General features: G+C 45.2%; 1 protein-coding gene across 2 annotated transcripts in view; it reads left to right on the plus strand.

Moving 5' to 3' along the window:
- Positions 1 to 14,629, plus strand: part of cpxm2 (carboxypeptidase X (M14 family), member 2) — a 123,283-nt gene that overhangs the window by 76,041 nt on the left and 32,613 nt on the right. For both annotated transcript variants that reach the window (XM_037544324.1, XM_037544323.1), the window contains exons 10-13: positions 72 to 251; positions 4,742 to 5,039; positions 6,875 to 7,014; positions 8,426 to 8,525. In XM_037544324.1, the coding sequence (XP_037400221.1) occupies positions 72 to 251; positions 4,742 to 5,039; positions 6,875 to 7,014; positions 8,426 to 8,525 (718 nt within the window). The remainder of the gene's footprint in view (positions 1 to 71; positions 252 to 4,741; positions 5,040 to 6,874; positions 7,015 to 8,425; positions 8,526 to 14,629) is intronic.

Consider the following 14,629-nt stretch of genomic DNA (forward strand, 5'->3'; position numbering starts at 1 on the left):
TGTATATTGGTACTGTTCTGTGTATTAGGACTGTATATGGATCTATATTTCAAGATACTTGCTGTTCTCAGGGTTCTGAATTGAGCGGCTGGTCTCTGGGTCGATGGAGCCAGGATGGGCTGGACATCCACCATAACTTCCCTGATCTCAACGCCATCCTCTGGGAAGCAGAGTCCCGAAAGTGGGTTCCACGCAAATTCCACAACCACCATATACCTATTCCAGAGTGGTACCTGTCCAAGAACGCCACGGTACGTCACTGCGCTGAACTGTCTCAGAATCTCACTCATGCCTTAGAAACAGAGAATAGAGAAGTGAGGAGTACAGGATGATCTCAGAATGCTCAGTAGTTCAGCTTAATTAAGATCTGTAGGAAATGATCCAATGCATATTTACTTTCACAATCAGTTCAGAATTACTATTAAAAATACAACAAGCATTTGGAATAGAGCGAGTACTTTATTGAAGATTCTTTTTACTTGATTTTAATTGATTCTAACATTACAAATTGATGCCATTGAATCACCAACAGCACCTTTCGTGATTTAATCTCTAGCCAAAACCATCATTAAGTTATTCCGTTTTCAGGAGATGTTTCTGGGGATTTAGATTTACAATCTAAACTTGCACTTGCATCAAGAGCGAGTGGTGTGAAGAGCGCCGGGCTGGTCTGAGCAGGTATTCTTCCAGGGCAGGGCAGAGGGGAGAGCCCTGCACATCTCTCGAGATGATAGCTTAGATACCTCTTGAACTGCCAGTGGCCAATCATAGTGGCTATTACGACTGTGGGTCGTAATATTGGCAATAAATAAATCAATGCGCACACACGCACACACACACACACACACACACACACACACACACACACACACACACACACACACACACACACACACACACACACAGTTCCCACAGATGGCGGTGGGGGGGGGGGTCCACAGGCCACACTATAGAGTCACTTAGCCTGGTAGGAATCTCAGCTGCAGGGGAAGGTCTCACTCCGCCTGGGGATCCCACAGCTACAGTGAAGCGTCACACTGTTGGCCGGCCCGGAAGCCTCAAAGGCCAAAAATGTCCTTAGCCGTGATGGGTTGCAGCCTCACAGCAACAATGCAGTGTCACCCAAGCGTCCACTCCAGGCCACTGCTATGTAATGTTGCTTGGACAGCCAATCTAAGCGGCCTCATAGCTGCGGTGTAGCACCCCTCATCGGTCCAGGCAGCCCCACAGTTACCTGTGGTGTAACGTCAAACCGGTGGCTGGTCCAGGAGGTCCCACGGCTGGGATACACTGTCGCTCAAACAGCCAGCCCAGGCTGCATTATAGCTGTGATGTAACATTGCTTGAGTAGCCGGCCCAAGAAGCCTCTGAGCCCTGAGTGAAAAATCACTCTTGGCCATTATCTCCGTAGATGTGACGGCAAACTCTTCAGCCAACAAGGAAACATTGAAACAGACACAAACGAAACACTGGCGTAAAGCAGCAGCCATATTATGATGGCGTACACCCGTCATACACACAATCAACAAATATTGGGACTCCTAGCAACCACCTGGAAGAGCTGGTTGATCCCAAAACCACCCCCATCAGGTAAACACTGAAAGCTTTGATCTCTGAGAGAGAGGAGAACATCAAGCTGTCCATCCTTCCACTGTGAGAAGACCACTCAGCGCTGTGGGTCTGAAAGGACGTGTAGCTGATCAAGAAGAACCTCACTGAGAAAAGGAGACGGACACACCAAACAAAGGAGCTGGACGATGAACTGACCACCCCAGAGTCCAGACCTCAGCACCACTGCTTGGGTTTAATTACTTCAGAAAATCATCAACCAGCTTCTCAGACTGAGCTTTGGAGGCGTGTCTGCAGGTTCTTTGAGGAGCTAAAAGTGAGGCTGAGAAGAGTGGAAGCTGAAATGAAGGGAGAGACAGTCTGGACACTGAACTGCTGATATATGTCGTTGTTGAGGCTCCTGTGTAATTCCTCTTTATATTTACGGCCGTTTTGACTGGAAATGAAATAAATGAAGGAGTTTCTGACTTTTACACAGTACAGCATGAGATGGATTACTGGGACCTCAGGCTCTCACGAAAAACCCAATTTACAACATTTTCTTCTGATTCCAGATCCGAGGTGAGTAGACAGGCTCATCGTAAGTGTGTGATGATTTAGGCCTGCGGTTAGCGCCGTGCTAATTGGTGGAGTTCCATGGCTTGTTGACCTCATTAGCCTCGTAGCTCTTCAGGGATAAAGCATATCTGGACTTTTTTTGCTGATCTGTGTCACTGAAGGTGACGACATGCTCAGCCAGGTGGAATTCTAATTAGAGATTCATGAAATGTGGCAGATACATCAAAGTATGATGTGCTCAAACTCCAGAATGAGTCACACAGATGCTCGGCTTTTCAGGAAAGGTCCTAATTTTAGTGCAAGTGCTTTTTTTATTGTAAGAAATTCCTACCGGTGTTATTTTTGAAGCAGGGAAAGCAGAAGCATCTCGCAGCTCTAACAAAGGGCTTTGGCTGTTAATCTATATAATTGCATCTATTTGCAGCAGCGATGTTCACGAATATAATTGCTTCTATTCAGAGCGGTGACGTTCGTGTAGCGCATTCACGGTTTGCTAATTTAAGAAGCAGTTTTTGCAGCTTCTATAAGGAGAGCTCTGCAGCAGCAGTCAGCACTGACAGTGACTCACGCCCAGAAATAACCCCGACAGCAGGACAGACTCCGCTGTGTGAGCGAACGTCAGGGATGTGCACAGCAACTCGAGATCTCAGTAACCGCCCTGGTTTCAGTGCTCAAATCACTGTTCGCATATTCGTTATGTTTCATCACTGCAAGAGAGACAAAAGACTGTAGATCCCTTTATAACAGGGGAATAACAGGTTTTCCAGAGAGAAACAGCTGACGGATGATGGAAAATACACGATTATGGCTCTAGTTACAGACTGTAGTCCATCTGTTTCTCTGATGTTACCCTGTTCTTCAGTGGTCAGGACCCCCATGGACCCTCACAGAGCAGGTGCTATTTGGGTGGGGGGATCATTCTCAGCACTGCAGTAACACTGACGTGGTGGTGGTGTGTTAGTGTGTTGCGCTGGTACGAGTGGATCAGACACAGCAGTGCTGCTGGAGTTTTTAAACACCTCAGTGTCGCTGCTGGACTGAGAACCAAAAACATCCAGCCAGCAGCGTCCTGTGGGCAGCGTCCTGTGGGCAGCGTCCTGTGGGCAGTGTCCTGTGGGCAGTGTCCTGTGGGCAGCGTCCTGTGTCCACTGATGAAGGACTAGAGGATGAAAAGCACAAACTGTGCAGCAGCAGATGAGCTGTCATCTTTGACTTTACATCTACAAGGTGGACCAACAAGCTAGGAGTGTCTAATAGAGTGGACAGTGAGTGGACACAGTGTTTAAAAACTCCAGCAGCACTGCTGTGTCTGATCCACTCAGACCAGCACAACACACACTAACACACCACCACCACATCAGTGTTAATGCAGTGCTGAGAATGACCCACCACCCAAACAGTACCTGCTTTGTGAGGATCTCATCCAGCAGTCATTGGGCAGAAGGCAGGAAGCACCAGTCCATCACAGGGCAGACACACGGACGTAGGTATCAGTGGTATGTTTATCTCCATTTAGCCTGACTGCATGTCTTTAGACTGTGGGAGGAAAACCACACAGACGCAGACAGAACATGTAAACACCACACAGAAAGGACCCTGGTTGCCCGGCCGGGGAATCGAACCCAGCGCTGTGAGGTGACGGTGCTGCCCACTGTGCCATGTTTATTTTTATATTAAATAACAAAAACAAAGACCCTGAATATTTGTTTCTCCTCCCTGTATGTGAGGCCTGAAAAACAGTGTGACACTGTCGGTCTGAGCAGTCTGCCTCTGTTTTCTAATTAAGGCTGGCATGCTAGAACAAATACACACTGCAGGGAGTTGAGAGTTTCTCCAGTGACGCTTCTCCACGCAGGAGGACCACTTTAGCCACTGCCAAGCGCTGCTGTCCTTAATAGTGCTGCATTCCCAGCTTAGGCTTGCATAGCATCCATACTAAAGCTGCTCAGAGTGAAAGAAAGAAGTGGCTCATGTTCATCGATAACATCAAAGCATCAAAGGCTTCTCTTATTACGTTTGGGGTCTTCGGGTCATTCTACTTTGTGACAATCAGTTCATACACTGGCCTGGCCACTTTATTAGAAACCTTGCTGGTGTACCGTTCGACACTGTAGCTCATGATGTAGATGAGCTACAAGTCGTCCTCCAGTCCTTCATCAAAGGTCAGTTTCTGGTCAGGGAGGCACTCCTCCCTGGATATTTTTGGTTGGACGGTCAAAACATACCAGTGACACTGACGTGTGTAACACTGATACACTCATACCAGCACCACACGCTACCATGCCAGTGTCACTGCTGTGCTGAGAATGAACAAACAGTATCCAGACATCAGCAGTCCTGTGGTCAGAAACTGACCAGTGACGATTAGATTAGAGGGGGACTGATAAACTGTGCAGCACCAGATGAGCTACAGTGTGTAACTGTACACCTACGCTGTACAGCTACAAGGAGGGGGAGCTTATAAAGGGGCCAGTGGAAGTAAAAGCTTGGTGTTTCTAATAAAGTGGCCAGTAAGTCAAAGATCATTAGGTGTTGTAATGAAGCGGATTTTCCTGTGCACACATGTAGCACTTTCCTACATCATGCTTTGATCTCCTCTGGTTGCCTGGTGTAGGTTGCCATGGAGACGCGTGCCCTGCTGGGGTGGATGGAGAAGATTCCCTTTGTCTTGGGGGGTAATCTGCAAGGCGGAGAGCTGGTGGTGACCTTTTCGTATGACCGTACAAGACCCCACGGAGTCATGAGAGAGGCTACGCCCACGCCGGATGATCCCGTGTTCCGCTGGCTGGCGTTTTCATACGCGTCCACCCACAGGCTGATGACGGACGCCGGCCGCAGAGTATGTCACACACAAGACTTTGCCAAGGAGGATGGTACCATCAACGGAGCTTCCTGGCACACTGCCGCAGGAAGTGAGTAGCCTTTTCCAAGGTTTCAAGTACGGTTATTTCTTTAAATGATTGTTGATGTTTTTATAATGATGAAAACCATTATGCCTTCATTGATTTCCTCTGATTTGTCCCCATCACAGCGCTTGATTCTGTCTGTGAGACAGATTTAACAAAATAACAGAATCTATATCGCCCCCTACACTTCCTTTAGTGTGCTACAGTTTGTCAGAATGACCACATGAATCAAACAGTTATAGAGCACTTTAGTTCTTAATGAACAGTCTCAGCTTCAGAGAGTTGTGAATTTGTGGGCTATTCAGAGGTTGTTGATCTGGTTATGTTGATGTAAAAATGCCGTATCAGCCCTTTTAGAGCACCAAACAACTGCACTGAGCATAAAAAGCTAATTTAGACCAATTATAGAGAAGTTTTCAAAAAGAACAGCCATTGTATAAAAATCCAAGCTCTGCATCCACACATTTTAAAAAACATGTTTTTTTTCTTCTTCTCTGCCTGATTAGGACTGCATGGACATTTTAGACATGGTAGCATATCTATGGCAACAAACTAACTCATGGCGAGTGGCAGCTTTCCTTCGCCTTATTTTCAGCTTTTATTTTCTGGCAGGAATCAAACTTTGCATCTATTTATACATCGGTTAGTTCCGGCCACGCGAGCTGATTGATTGAGAAGCGTTCTAACTGTGCTGATATTTCACCATAACATCACAGGTTTCTCACAAACACTATCACTCTGCTGAGATGCCGTTGCTAAGCAACGACTTTGACAGGCGTAGGAGAAACCCAGGCCAAAGTAAGACAGGAATTAGTGCAGTGAAGCAAGAAGTAAGAAACAGCCCTGAGCAAGAACAGAATAGAAGAAAACAAGCAGACAAGAAAAAACTGTGAAACGAGTTTAATGTGTTGGTCTGTGTGGAGCTGGAGAACGAACTGCCGGCTGAGCAGCGAGTGGGCGGAGCTCGTTACTCTGACGTAGCAACGAGCTGCTCGTTAAGGAGCTGTAATTAGGAGGAAGGAGCTGAACATTAAAACATATTAAACGCCGCGTTCACGGCCAGTTTATTCATTTCTTACTGTATTTATTTACCTGCTGTATTAACTCACCTTCGACTCGTGCCTCTGACCAAATCACAGCCGTGATGGTATTCCGTGATAACGCCCTCCCTCTCGTCTTCTGCTGCTTTAATATGAAAATTTTGAGTTTTGAAATACAGAGGCCTGCTGGTCTGCTGGCCTGCTGGTCTGCTGGCCTGCTGGTCTGCTGGTCTGCTGGTCTGCTGGCCTGCTGGTCTGCTGGCCTGCTGGTCTGCTGGTCTGCTGGCCTGCTGGTTTGCTGGTCTGCTGGCCTGCTGGGCAGATGACTCTAATAGTTTTTCAGCCTATCGTAAAGCTGCCATGAATATTGAACTAGTGATATTTTAGGTTCTAAACTGTGTAATCAGTGTTTTGGTGTGCAGTAAGTTCATCCCTGCACACATGACCAGAATTCCCAAATCCCTTTTCTGTTTACTGCTGTGGCTCCATGTCAGACGGGCTTTACATCCTGCTCATTTGTGTCTGTTCTGATCGGCAAACATTCCCACAATCCTTCTGGATATTGATGAGAGGGAAAGATCTCTGACTCACTGTGCCAGAGGTTTTTGACTGTCACTGGGCAGCTGAGCAGAGTTTTCGTACATCATTATTGAAGACATACAGTTTAGATACCTGCGTTTATCCGAAGCCCACCGGATGGGAATGAGCTGTGCTGCTGTCTGAGATTTCCGAGGTTGATCTGTTGTGACTCCGTGAGGAGGAGTGGAAGACGGGAAGCTTTCTGCTTGTGCTGTTTTGCAGGTATGAATGATTTCAGCTACCTCCACACCAACTGCTTCGAGCTGTCCATGTACGTGGGCTGTGACAAGTTCCCCCATGAGAGCGAGCTGCCGGAAGAGTGGGAGAACAACCGAGAGTCACTGATCGTCTTTATGGAACAGGTACAAAACACAAACAAACAAACAGGTTAAAATAACAGATTAACCTTTAGATACCAGTTACCAGCCACATCAAACCGTACTCATATGTTCATTAATTCTGACTCATAGTTATGAAAGCCCATCCCCAAAACAGGAGAGGAGGAAAAACTCTTACTTTCTTTCTGGCAGCAAACAGCTTCTTGAAATGATGACTTATTTTCTATTATATTTATATATATATATATAATAATAAATAAGTATATTATACTTATTTTCTTATAATTATTTATTAAAAGGTTTTGACTTTGTATTTCAAAACAATCTGCTTCCGTTTTAGAGTGTCTGTACTTTGGGGATAATAAGTGAATATTTTGAGAAAGTCATTATTTCAGGTAAAATGATATCAGTGGCCACAGTTCCCATATCAGTTCATCCCTAATATCATATAGAATATAGTGTATCACAATTTGAGAAAATGAAGTTTTAAGAGAAATAAGTGAAACTTTGGAGAGGACAGAAAATGATTTTGACATAATTCAAAGCTCTGAGAAAAGAAGACTTGTTTTGAGGTGTTACGTAAACCAGCCGGTCTGGATGGGCTTTTCTGTTAAAAGTGCCAAAAAAGCCAGAAGTGCAGACTCAAACCTGTCAATACCGACTGTAACTTCAATGGAAATGTAATTAGTTGTGTAACTATGTATGAAATTTGTATGAAAATTAATTATTCAATGACATTTAAATAACTATGTAATGTAAATGAGACATAACTAAACGCCAGTATCTCTGGATGCCTGTAGGCAGTTATCCTGCTATTATTACCTCCAACACATTCATATCAAGGCTGGACTCACAGGCTGCTGATTACATGGTTAATGACTGTCAGGCTGGAGATCACAAGGCTTTACGCTCAGTAACGAGTAAATCGTATTAACTCGAGCAGTCGGGGAGCCGCGGAGGACCTGCTGAGCTCCGACTGCGCGGGAAACCTTGGGCTTGTGGGATACTGAGCAATATTGAATTACAAGTAAAACGACGTTTACACCTACACCCCAAACGCTCACGCGTCTGTAGAAGCTCCTCCAGCACAAGCATCCGAGCGGTGGATTCTGCAGGTGGGAAAACATCGGCTGAGTGGGAGAAACGTGATCGGAACAGGCCGAGGAGGCTGGATGTCGGTGTGTGGCAGAGACGAGAGGCTCGGTGCAGAGTCGGAGTGTGTGGGCTTTGAAAAGCATCACTGGTCTCAACTTGGCGCCTCTTAATCTTTTTAGCTCAGCTTAATGAGCTCAGAGAGGAGAAATCATTTAAAGCGCAGCTCGTGATTCGTTTCTGCCTAATGGAAAAGTTTTGGAATGAAATTAACTCTGCTTGATCTGGATTTCTCCGTTTTTCAGCGTGAGTGAAAGTTGCGTGGTGTTTTTCTGTCTGTCAGGTCCATCGCGGTATCAAAGGTGTGGTGAGGGACTTGCAGGGCAGAGGAATCGCAAACGCCATCATCTCTGTGGAGGGCATCAACCATGACATTCGCACAGGTACTGCAGCGCGACGCTCTCAGACTCGTACTTTACCACTATACGGTTATGCTTGAGTAGAGTTTATACAGTTTTTGTTTAAAATGCAAAGGAAATGTTTCTCAGATGAATACAGTGCTGTGCAAAAGTCAGAGACCACTCTTTCACACTAACTTCCAGTCAAAATGGACAAGCTACTCATTTTCAGCCGATACTTCTGAGACGTTTAGACATAAGATGGTCCACTTACTTGAAATAGGAGAAAGTCAAAGAAAAATAAGCAAAAAAAAAAGATTTTCCAAAACTGGAGTTCAAACACTGATTAAAATCTCCAGAGAAAACGCGGCTCCTAACAACCACCTGGAAGAGCCAGTCGACCCCAAAACTGCCCCCATCAGATAAACAGCACTGAAAGCTTTGATCTCTGAGAGAGAGGAGAAGATCAAGCTGCTTCAGATCTGAAAACATCCACAGGTGCTTCTGTCCATCCTTCCACTGTGAGAAGACCACTCAGCGCTGTGGGTCTGAAAGGACGTGTAGCTGATCAAGAAGAACCTCACTGAGAAAAGGAGACGGACACATCAAACAAAGAAGCTGGACGATGGACTGACCGCCCCAGAGTCCAGACCTCAGCACCACTGCTTGGGTTTGATCATCAACCAGCTTCTCAGACTGAGCTTTGGAGGCGTGTCTGCAGGTTCTCTGAGGAGCTGGAAGTGAAAGTTGAATAGAAGTGAATGAATATTAGTTTCTGACGGTTCACTACGGTATGAAGACTGACGTTGAAGTTTGTGTCCAAAATTGTTCCAAAAGAAAAATATTTAATTTAACATATGAAGATTTTTAACCCCTTAACAAACTCTGGACCTGCTGGTGAGATTATTACACACGTCTATAAGCTGAGAACAGCTCCATTAGTTCGCACTGAAGCCCCTGTAGTTACTCAGTAATAATCTTTGAATGTAATGAGCTTTAATTTTGAAGGGGTTAATAACAGTATAAACGATTTAATATACGATTATCTATGAATTATTTAGTTATTTACAAACAATTATTTTCATCTACTATAGATTATTTAACAACTACCAAAGTCCTCAGTAACTCTGAATTATTCAGACACTACTGTAAATGACTGAAGTGTAGCCACGTCCGGCCCCTGTTTGAGGGGCTGGACAGTTTCCTGAGGGCCAGTAGTAATGAGTCCTGCTGAGGGTTTGGTGTGGAGCTCTTACAGATGTTACACCTGGAGAATTTTACTGGAAAACTGAAGCTTTTCTTGTTTTCATGCTTTCCGGATCTCACGTTTTACTCAGCTCCTCTCCTCTTGTTTATTTACAGCTCTGAGTAAAAGTGGCGAAACTCAAAACAGTCAAAGACCTGCCGGCTCTGCCTTCATCCGTACAGCCGTACTGCAGCGGTCATTGCTATATATTGCTAAAATATATATTGATATATTTTTGGGCGGCACGGTGGCGTGGTGGGTAGCGCTGTCGCCTCACAGCGAGGAGGGCCTGGGTTCGATTCCCCTGCCGGGTGACCGGGGTCCTCTCTCTGTGGAGTCTGCATGTTCTCCCCGTGTCTGCGTGGGTTTCCTCCGGGTTCTCCGGTTTCCTCCCACAGTCCAAAGACCTGCAGTCAGGCCGATTGGATGTGCTAAATTGCCCCTGGGTGTGAGTGACTGTCTGTGTCTGTCTGTCTGCCCTGCGATGCACTGGCGACCTGTCCAGGGTTCATCCTGCCTTCCACCCGATGACCGCTGGGATAGGCTGCAGCCCCCCCGCCACCCTGAGGGAGAAGCGGCTTAGAAAATGGATGGATGATATATTTCTCTTTAAAAAAGTGCGTCTGAGGCTGCGACGGTGCGGCGAGAGCTTCACGATGGGCTTTTCAGTGAAAGCATTTCAAGCTGCTCTTTTCAGCTGAGCTGAACGACAGCGTTTAACTTCTGCCCACTGAGCACCGGATTCCTTTCAAGAGAGACGGATAAAAGATCCATCCTTCCCTTTTATGGTGAATGTTCAAGAGGAACCGGCCTTTCATCAGAAATCACAGAGAGGCAGGAGGTACCGCTGCCTCCCCCCGATTCAGGAGGCACATGGTCAAAGAGAGATGTTTCCACATTGGGTTGTTTTAGCAGTGAGCGCTGGTTTCCACCGCCTTTTCATTGTTTTAGCAGCTTTTAGAATCCATGCTTTACTGAAACCCAGCTTCATCCTTAAAGGAGAATTCCCACAGCCTTTCCAAAATTACTGCCTAATTAAATGAGTAAGATGTAAAATAATAATAATAATAATAATAATAATAATAATAATAATAATAATAATAATAATTCAGAGTGGTTTGAGTGAAACTTTCCATTTTAGAGAAACAGAGTAAGAACTGTTGACAGTGGTGGTGATGGGAACCAGACATCTGACTCCGCTAAAACTTTCACAGAACCTTATTACGTGTTATTACATGCTTATGAATGTGCTCCCTGATGCCTGAGATACTGTTACACAATAACGTTTAATGGGTTTGGGCCTAAAATGTGTTTTGTAAAATACAGTCATGGTTGAGACTTTTACAGATAATTTTATTTTCCATCATCAACATTCCATATAAACTCAGAAGACTCGGGAAGGTTCTCTGGTGGTTCTGGATGGTAAATAATGTGTCTATATCTGTGTTGTCGTCATGGCGACACTTGGTTCCCTTCCACAGGCACATTGTTTACTTGTTTTGAGATGTATCTCAGAATTTTGGTTATTTCAAGTATAATTTTCCAACAGAACACTTCTCTAGATACAGCTATACCTGACGTTGAACCGCGTGCTGCACTGGGTCGGTATGACCAACAGGTCAAAACCAGCTCTAAACAAAGTGACCGCTGGGCCCTGATTGGTGCTCTGGCTTTGCGCTTCTTTCGTTTTGACATGTTACGTTTTTATACACACAGAAACCAAAAGGAACGACAGATTTCTCAAAATGTAGGAGGAAAAAGTCGGATATTAGACTCTGAAATGTAGTGGAGTGAAAGGAGAAAGTCGCCCAGAATGGAAATACACGGTTTAAAAAAGCCAGAGCACCAATCAGGGCCCAGCGGTCACTTTGTTTAGAGCTGGTTTTGACCTGTTGGTCATACCGACCCAGTGCAGCACGCGGTTCAACGTCAGCGCAGCAGCGTAAAACTTTGGGAGAGTCTGTTCAACATAAATGATGAACTAACCTAACTTTGTGTAAATAGAGCTCAATATAGAAATATGTCCACATATGCAGTCGAGACTGACGCGGCTTTTTTCTGAATTTCTACAAACACCATTTCATTTTATAGTAAATGAGTTTGGGCTGGTTTATGTTTATGAACAGACGCCTACAGATCAACATAGTAAAGGAGCTCATCTGTGATCCTGAGTTTAAAGCCAGTTTTTATTCAACTTAAACTTGGAACTAAGTTGTAAATAAATCTGAAACTGAAACTTTGCTTGTGTGTAAAAAGTGATTTCAGAGCCACTCGGTTCTCCCTGATGGAAACTGTTTACCTTCAGTGTTTTGTGCTTCTGATCATTTTAATAGACGTCAGCGTCACTAATTAATGACGTTCTATTAAAAGACTGGTTTACCAAGAGAGACGCTGGAGGACTTTCACCTGAAATGAGTTCATGAAGCCAGTCTGGTTATAAAAATGATAACAGGACATCAGAGCCAGAATTACTCTTTTAGTACTTTTACTTTATACTTAAGTACATTTGAAGGGAAATACTTTAGTACTTTTACTCCAGTGGAGGTCTAAAGGGAGGAACTTCTACTTTTACTGGAGTACATGCTTTGTGTACTTTGTCTCCCTCTGTATCGAGTAGATTAAGATTCTTTTACTTCTACAACAGAATCAGGAAAATAAGCAGAACAGGCACTACAGTCACAACTGAAGGCAGACTTGGAGTCAGTGTTCCTGCCACTTTGCTGCCTGAAGCAACTGAGATATCGTTAATATGGCCGGCGTGCAGCTTAGCCGTCACTCTGCATGTCTGAGTGAGAAACTCTCGTCCTTAATTTGCATAACAAACAGTCTGTCTTTGTTTCTCAGCCCTTGCTTTGTTTTCCCGACTTGTATCGCAGCTCTGCTGTTAGCTTTTGCTCAGAAGAGCTTTAGTTCAGTCAGATTAGACCCTCAGTTCACTGAGCTGCTTCCAGCGCTGGAGATCTGGAACTTTGTAAAACTCTAAAAACGTTATTACTTTAAGAAGATGAAGTGCTTAATGTGTTATTATCCATATTGATTTGACGAAATAGATTTGAACTGATTCAGATTTTAATTCCCTCATGATGCACTGATAGATTGGAGCTCATGGAAGTGATCATCTCAAAGTGATCAGCTCTCCATACAAAGGTGCATCAACCACACAAGCTAATGTAACATTCAGATGTTCGAAGTATTTTTAGATAATATTTGAAGTATCTCAAGTCTTATGTGAGACGATGGAGTGCGTGTGTGTGTGTGCGTGCGCGCGTGTGTGTGTGCGTGCGCGCGTGTGTGTGTGCGTGCGCGCGTGTGTGTATATATATATACATACATAATGTTTGTGGGATATTTTACACGTCTGTCATGTTCAGTCTTGGACGTCGCCCCTTTGCATTGATGCAGAACTCTTGATCATTTTCTTAAGCAGCTTCATGATGAGACACCTGAGACGCTTTTCCAACAGACCTGAAGAACATGCATTACTTCTGAGGGCTTGCTGTCACTGGAAACCACCTGTTGTGTTATTAACCCCTTAAAAATTTCTAAAAATTAATCTCACCAGCAGGTCCAGAGTTTGTTAAGGGGTTAAAAATCTTCATATGTTAAATTAAATATTTTTCTTTTGGAACAATTTTGGACACAAACTTCAACGTCAGTCTTCATACCGTAGTGAACCGTCAGAGACTAATATTCATTCACTTCTATTCAACTTTCACTTCCAGCTCCTCAGAGAACCTGCAGACACGCCTCCAAAGCTCAGTCTGAGAAGCTGGTTGATGATCAAACCCATTCAGTGGTGCTGAGGTCTGGACTCTGGGGTGGTCAGTCCATCGTCCAGCTTCTTTGTTTGATGTGTCCGTCTCCTTTTCTCAGTGAGGTTCTTCTTGATCAGCTACACGTCCTTTCAGACCCACAGCGCTGAGTGGTCTTCTCACAGTGGAAGGATGGACAGAAACACCTGTGGATGTTTTCAGATCTGAAGCAGCTTGATCTTCTCCTCTCTCTCAGAGATCAAAGCTTTCAGTGCTGTTTATCTGATGGGGGCAGTTTCAGGGTCGACCAGCTCTTCCAGGTGGTTGTAAGGATCCACATTTGACTTTGGATCATTCTCAGCACTGCAGTAACACTGACGTGGTGGTGGTGTGTTAGTGTGTGTTGTGCTGGTCTGAGTGGATCAGACAGCAGTGCTGCTGGAGTTTTTAAACACTGTGTCCACTCACTGTCCACTCTATTAGACACTCCTATTAGATGGTCCACCTTGTAGATGTGAAGTCAGAGGCGACAGCTCATCTGCTGCGCAGTTTGTGTTGGTCATCCTCTAGTCCATCATCAGTGGTCACAGGACGCTGCCCACAGGACGCTGCCCACAGGACACTGCCCACAGGATGCCGCCCACAGGATGCCGCCCACAGGACGCTGTTGGCTGGATATTTTTGATTCTCAGTCCAGCAGCAACACTGAGGTGTTTAAAAACTCCAGCAGCACTGCTGTGTCTGATCCACTCAGACCAGTGCAACACACACTAACACACCACCACCACGTCAGTGTTACTGCAGTGCTGAGAATGACCCACCACCCAAACAGTACCTGCTCTGTGAGGGTCCATGGGGGTCCTGACCACTGAAGAACAGGGTAACAGAGTATCAGAGAAACAGATGGACTACAGGCTGTAACTGTAGAACTACAAAGTGCAAGAATTGAATTAACAGCCATGTCTCTGTGTCTGCACGCTGTGGAATTAGACGCATCCGTGCAGTGGAACACCCACATACACACTAGTGAACACACACACTAGGGGGCAGTGAGCACACTTGCCCAGAGTGGTGGGTAGCCCTATCCACGGTGCCCAGGGAGCAGTTGGGGGTTAGGTGTCTTGCTCAAGGGCACTTCAGTCATGGACCGC

This window comes from Pygocentrus nattereri, chromosome 13, assembly GCF_015220715.1.
Source record: "Pygocentrus nattereri isolate fPygNat1 chromosome 13, fPygNat1.pri, whole genome shotgun sequence".
Taxonomy (NCBI): domain Eukaryota; kingdom Metazoa; phylum Chordata; class Actinopteri; order Characiformes; family Serrasalmidae; genus Pygocentrus; species Pygocentrus nattereri.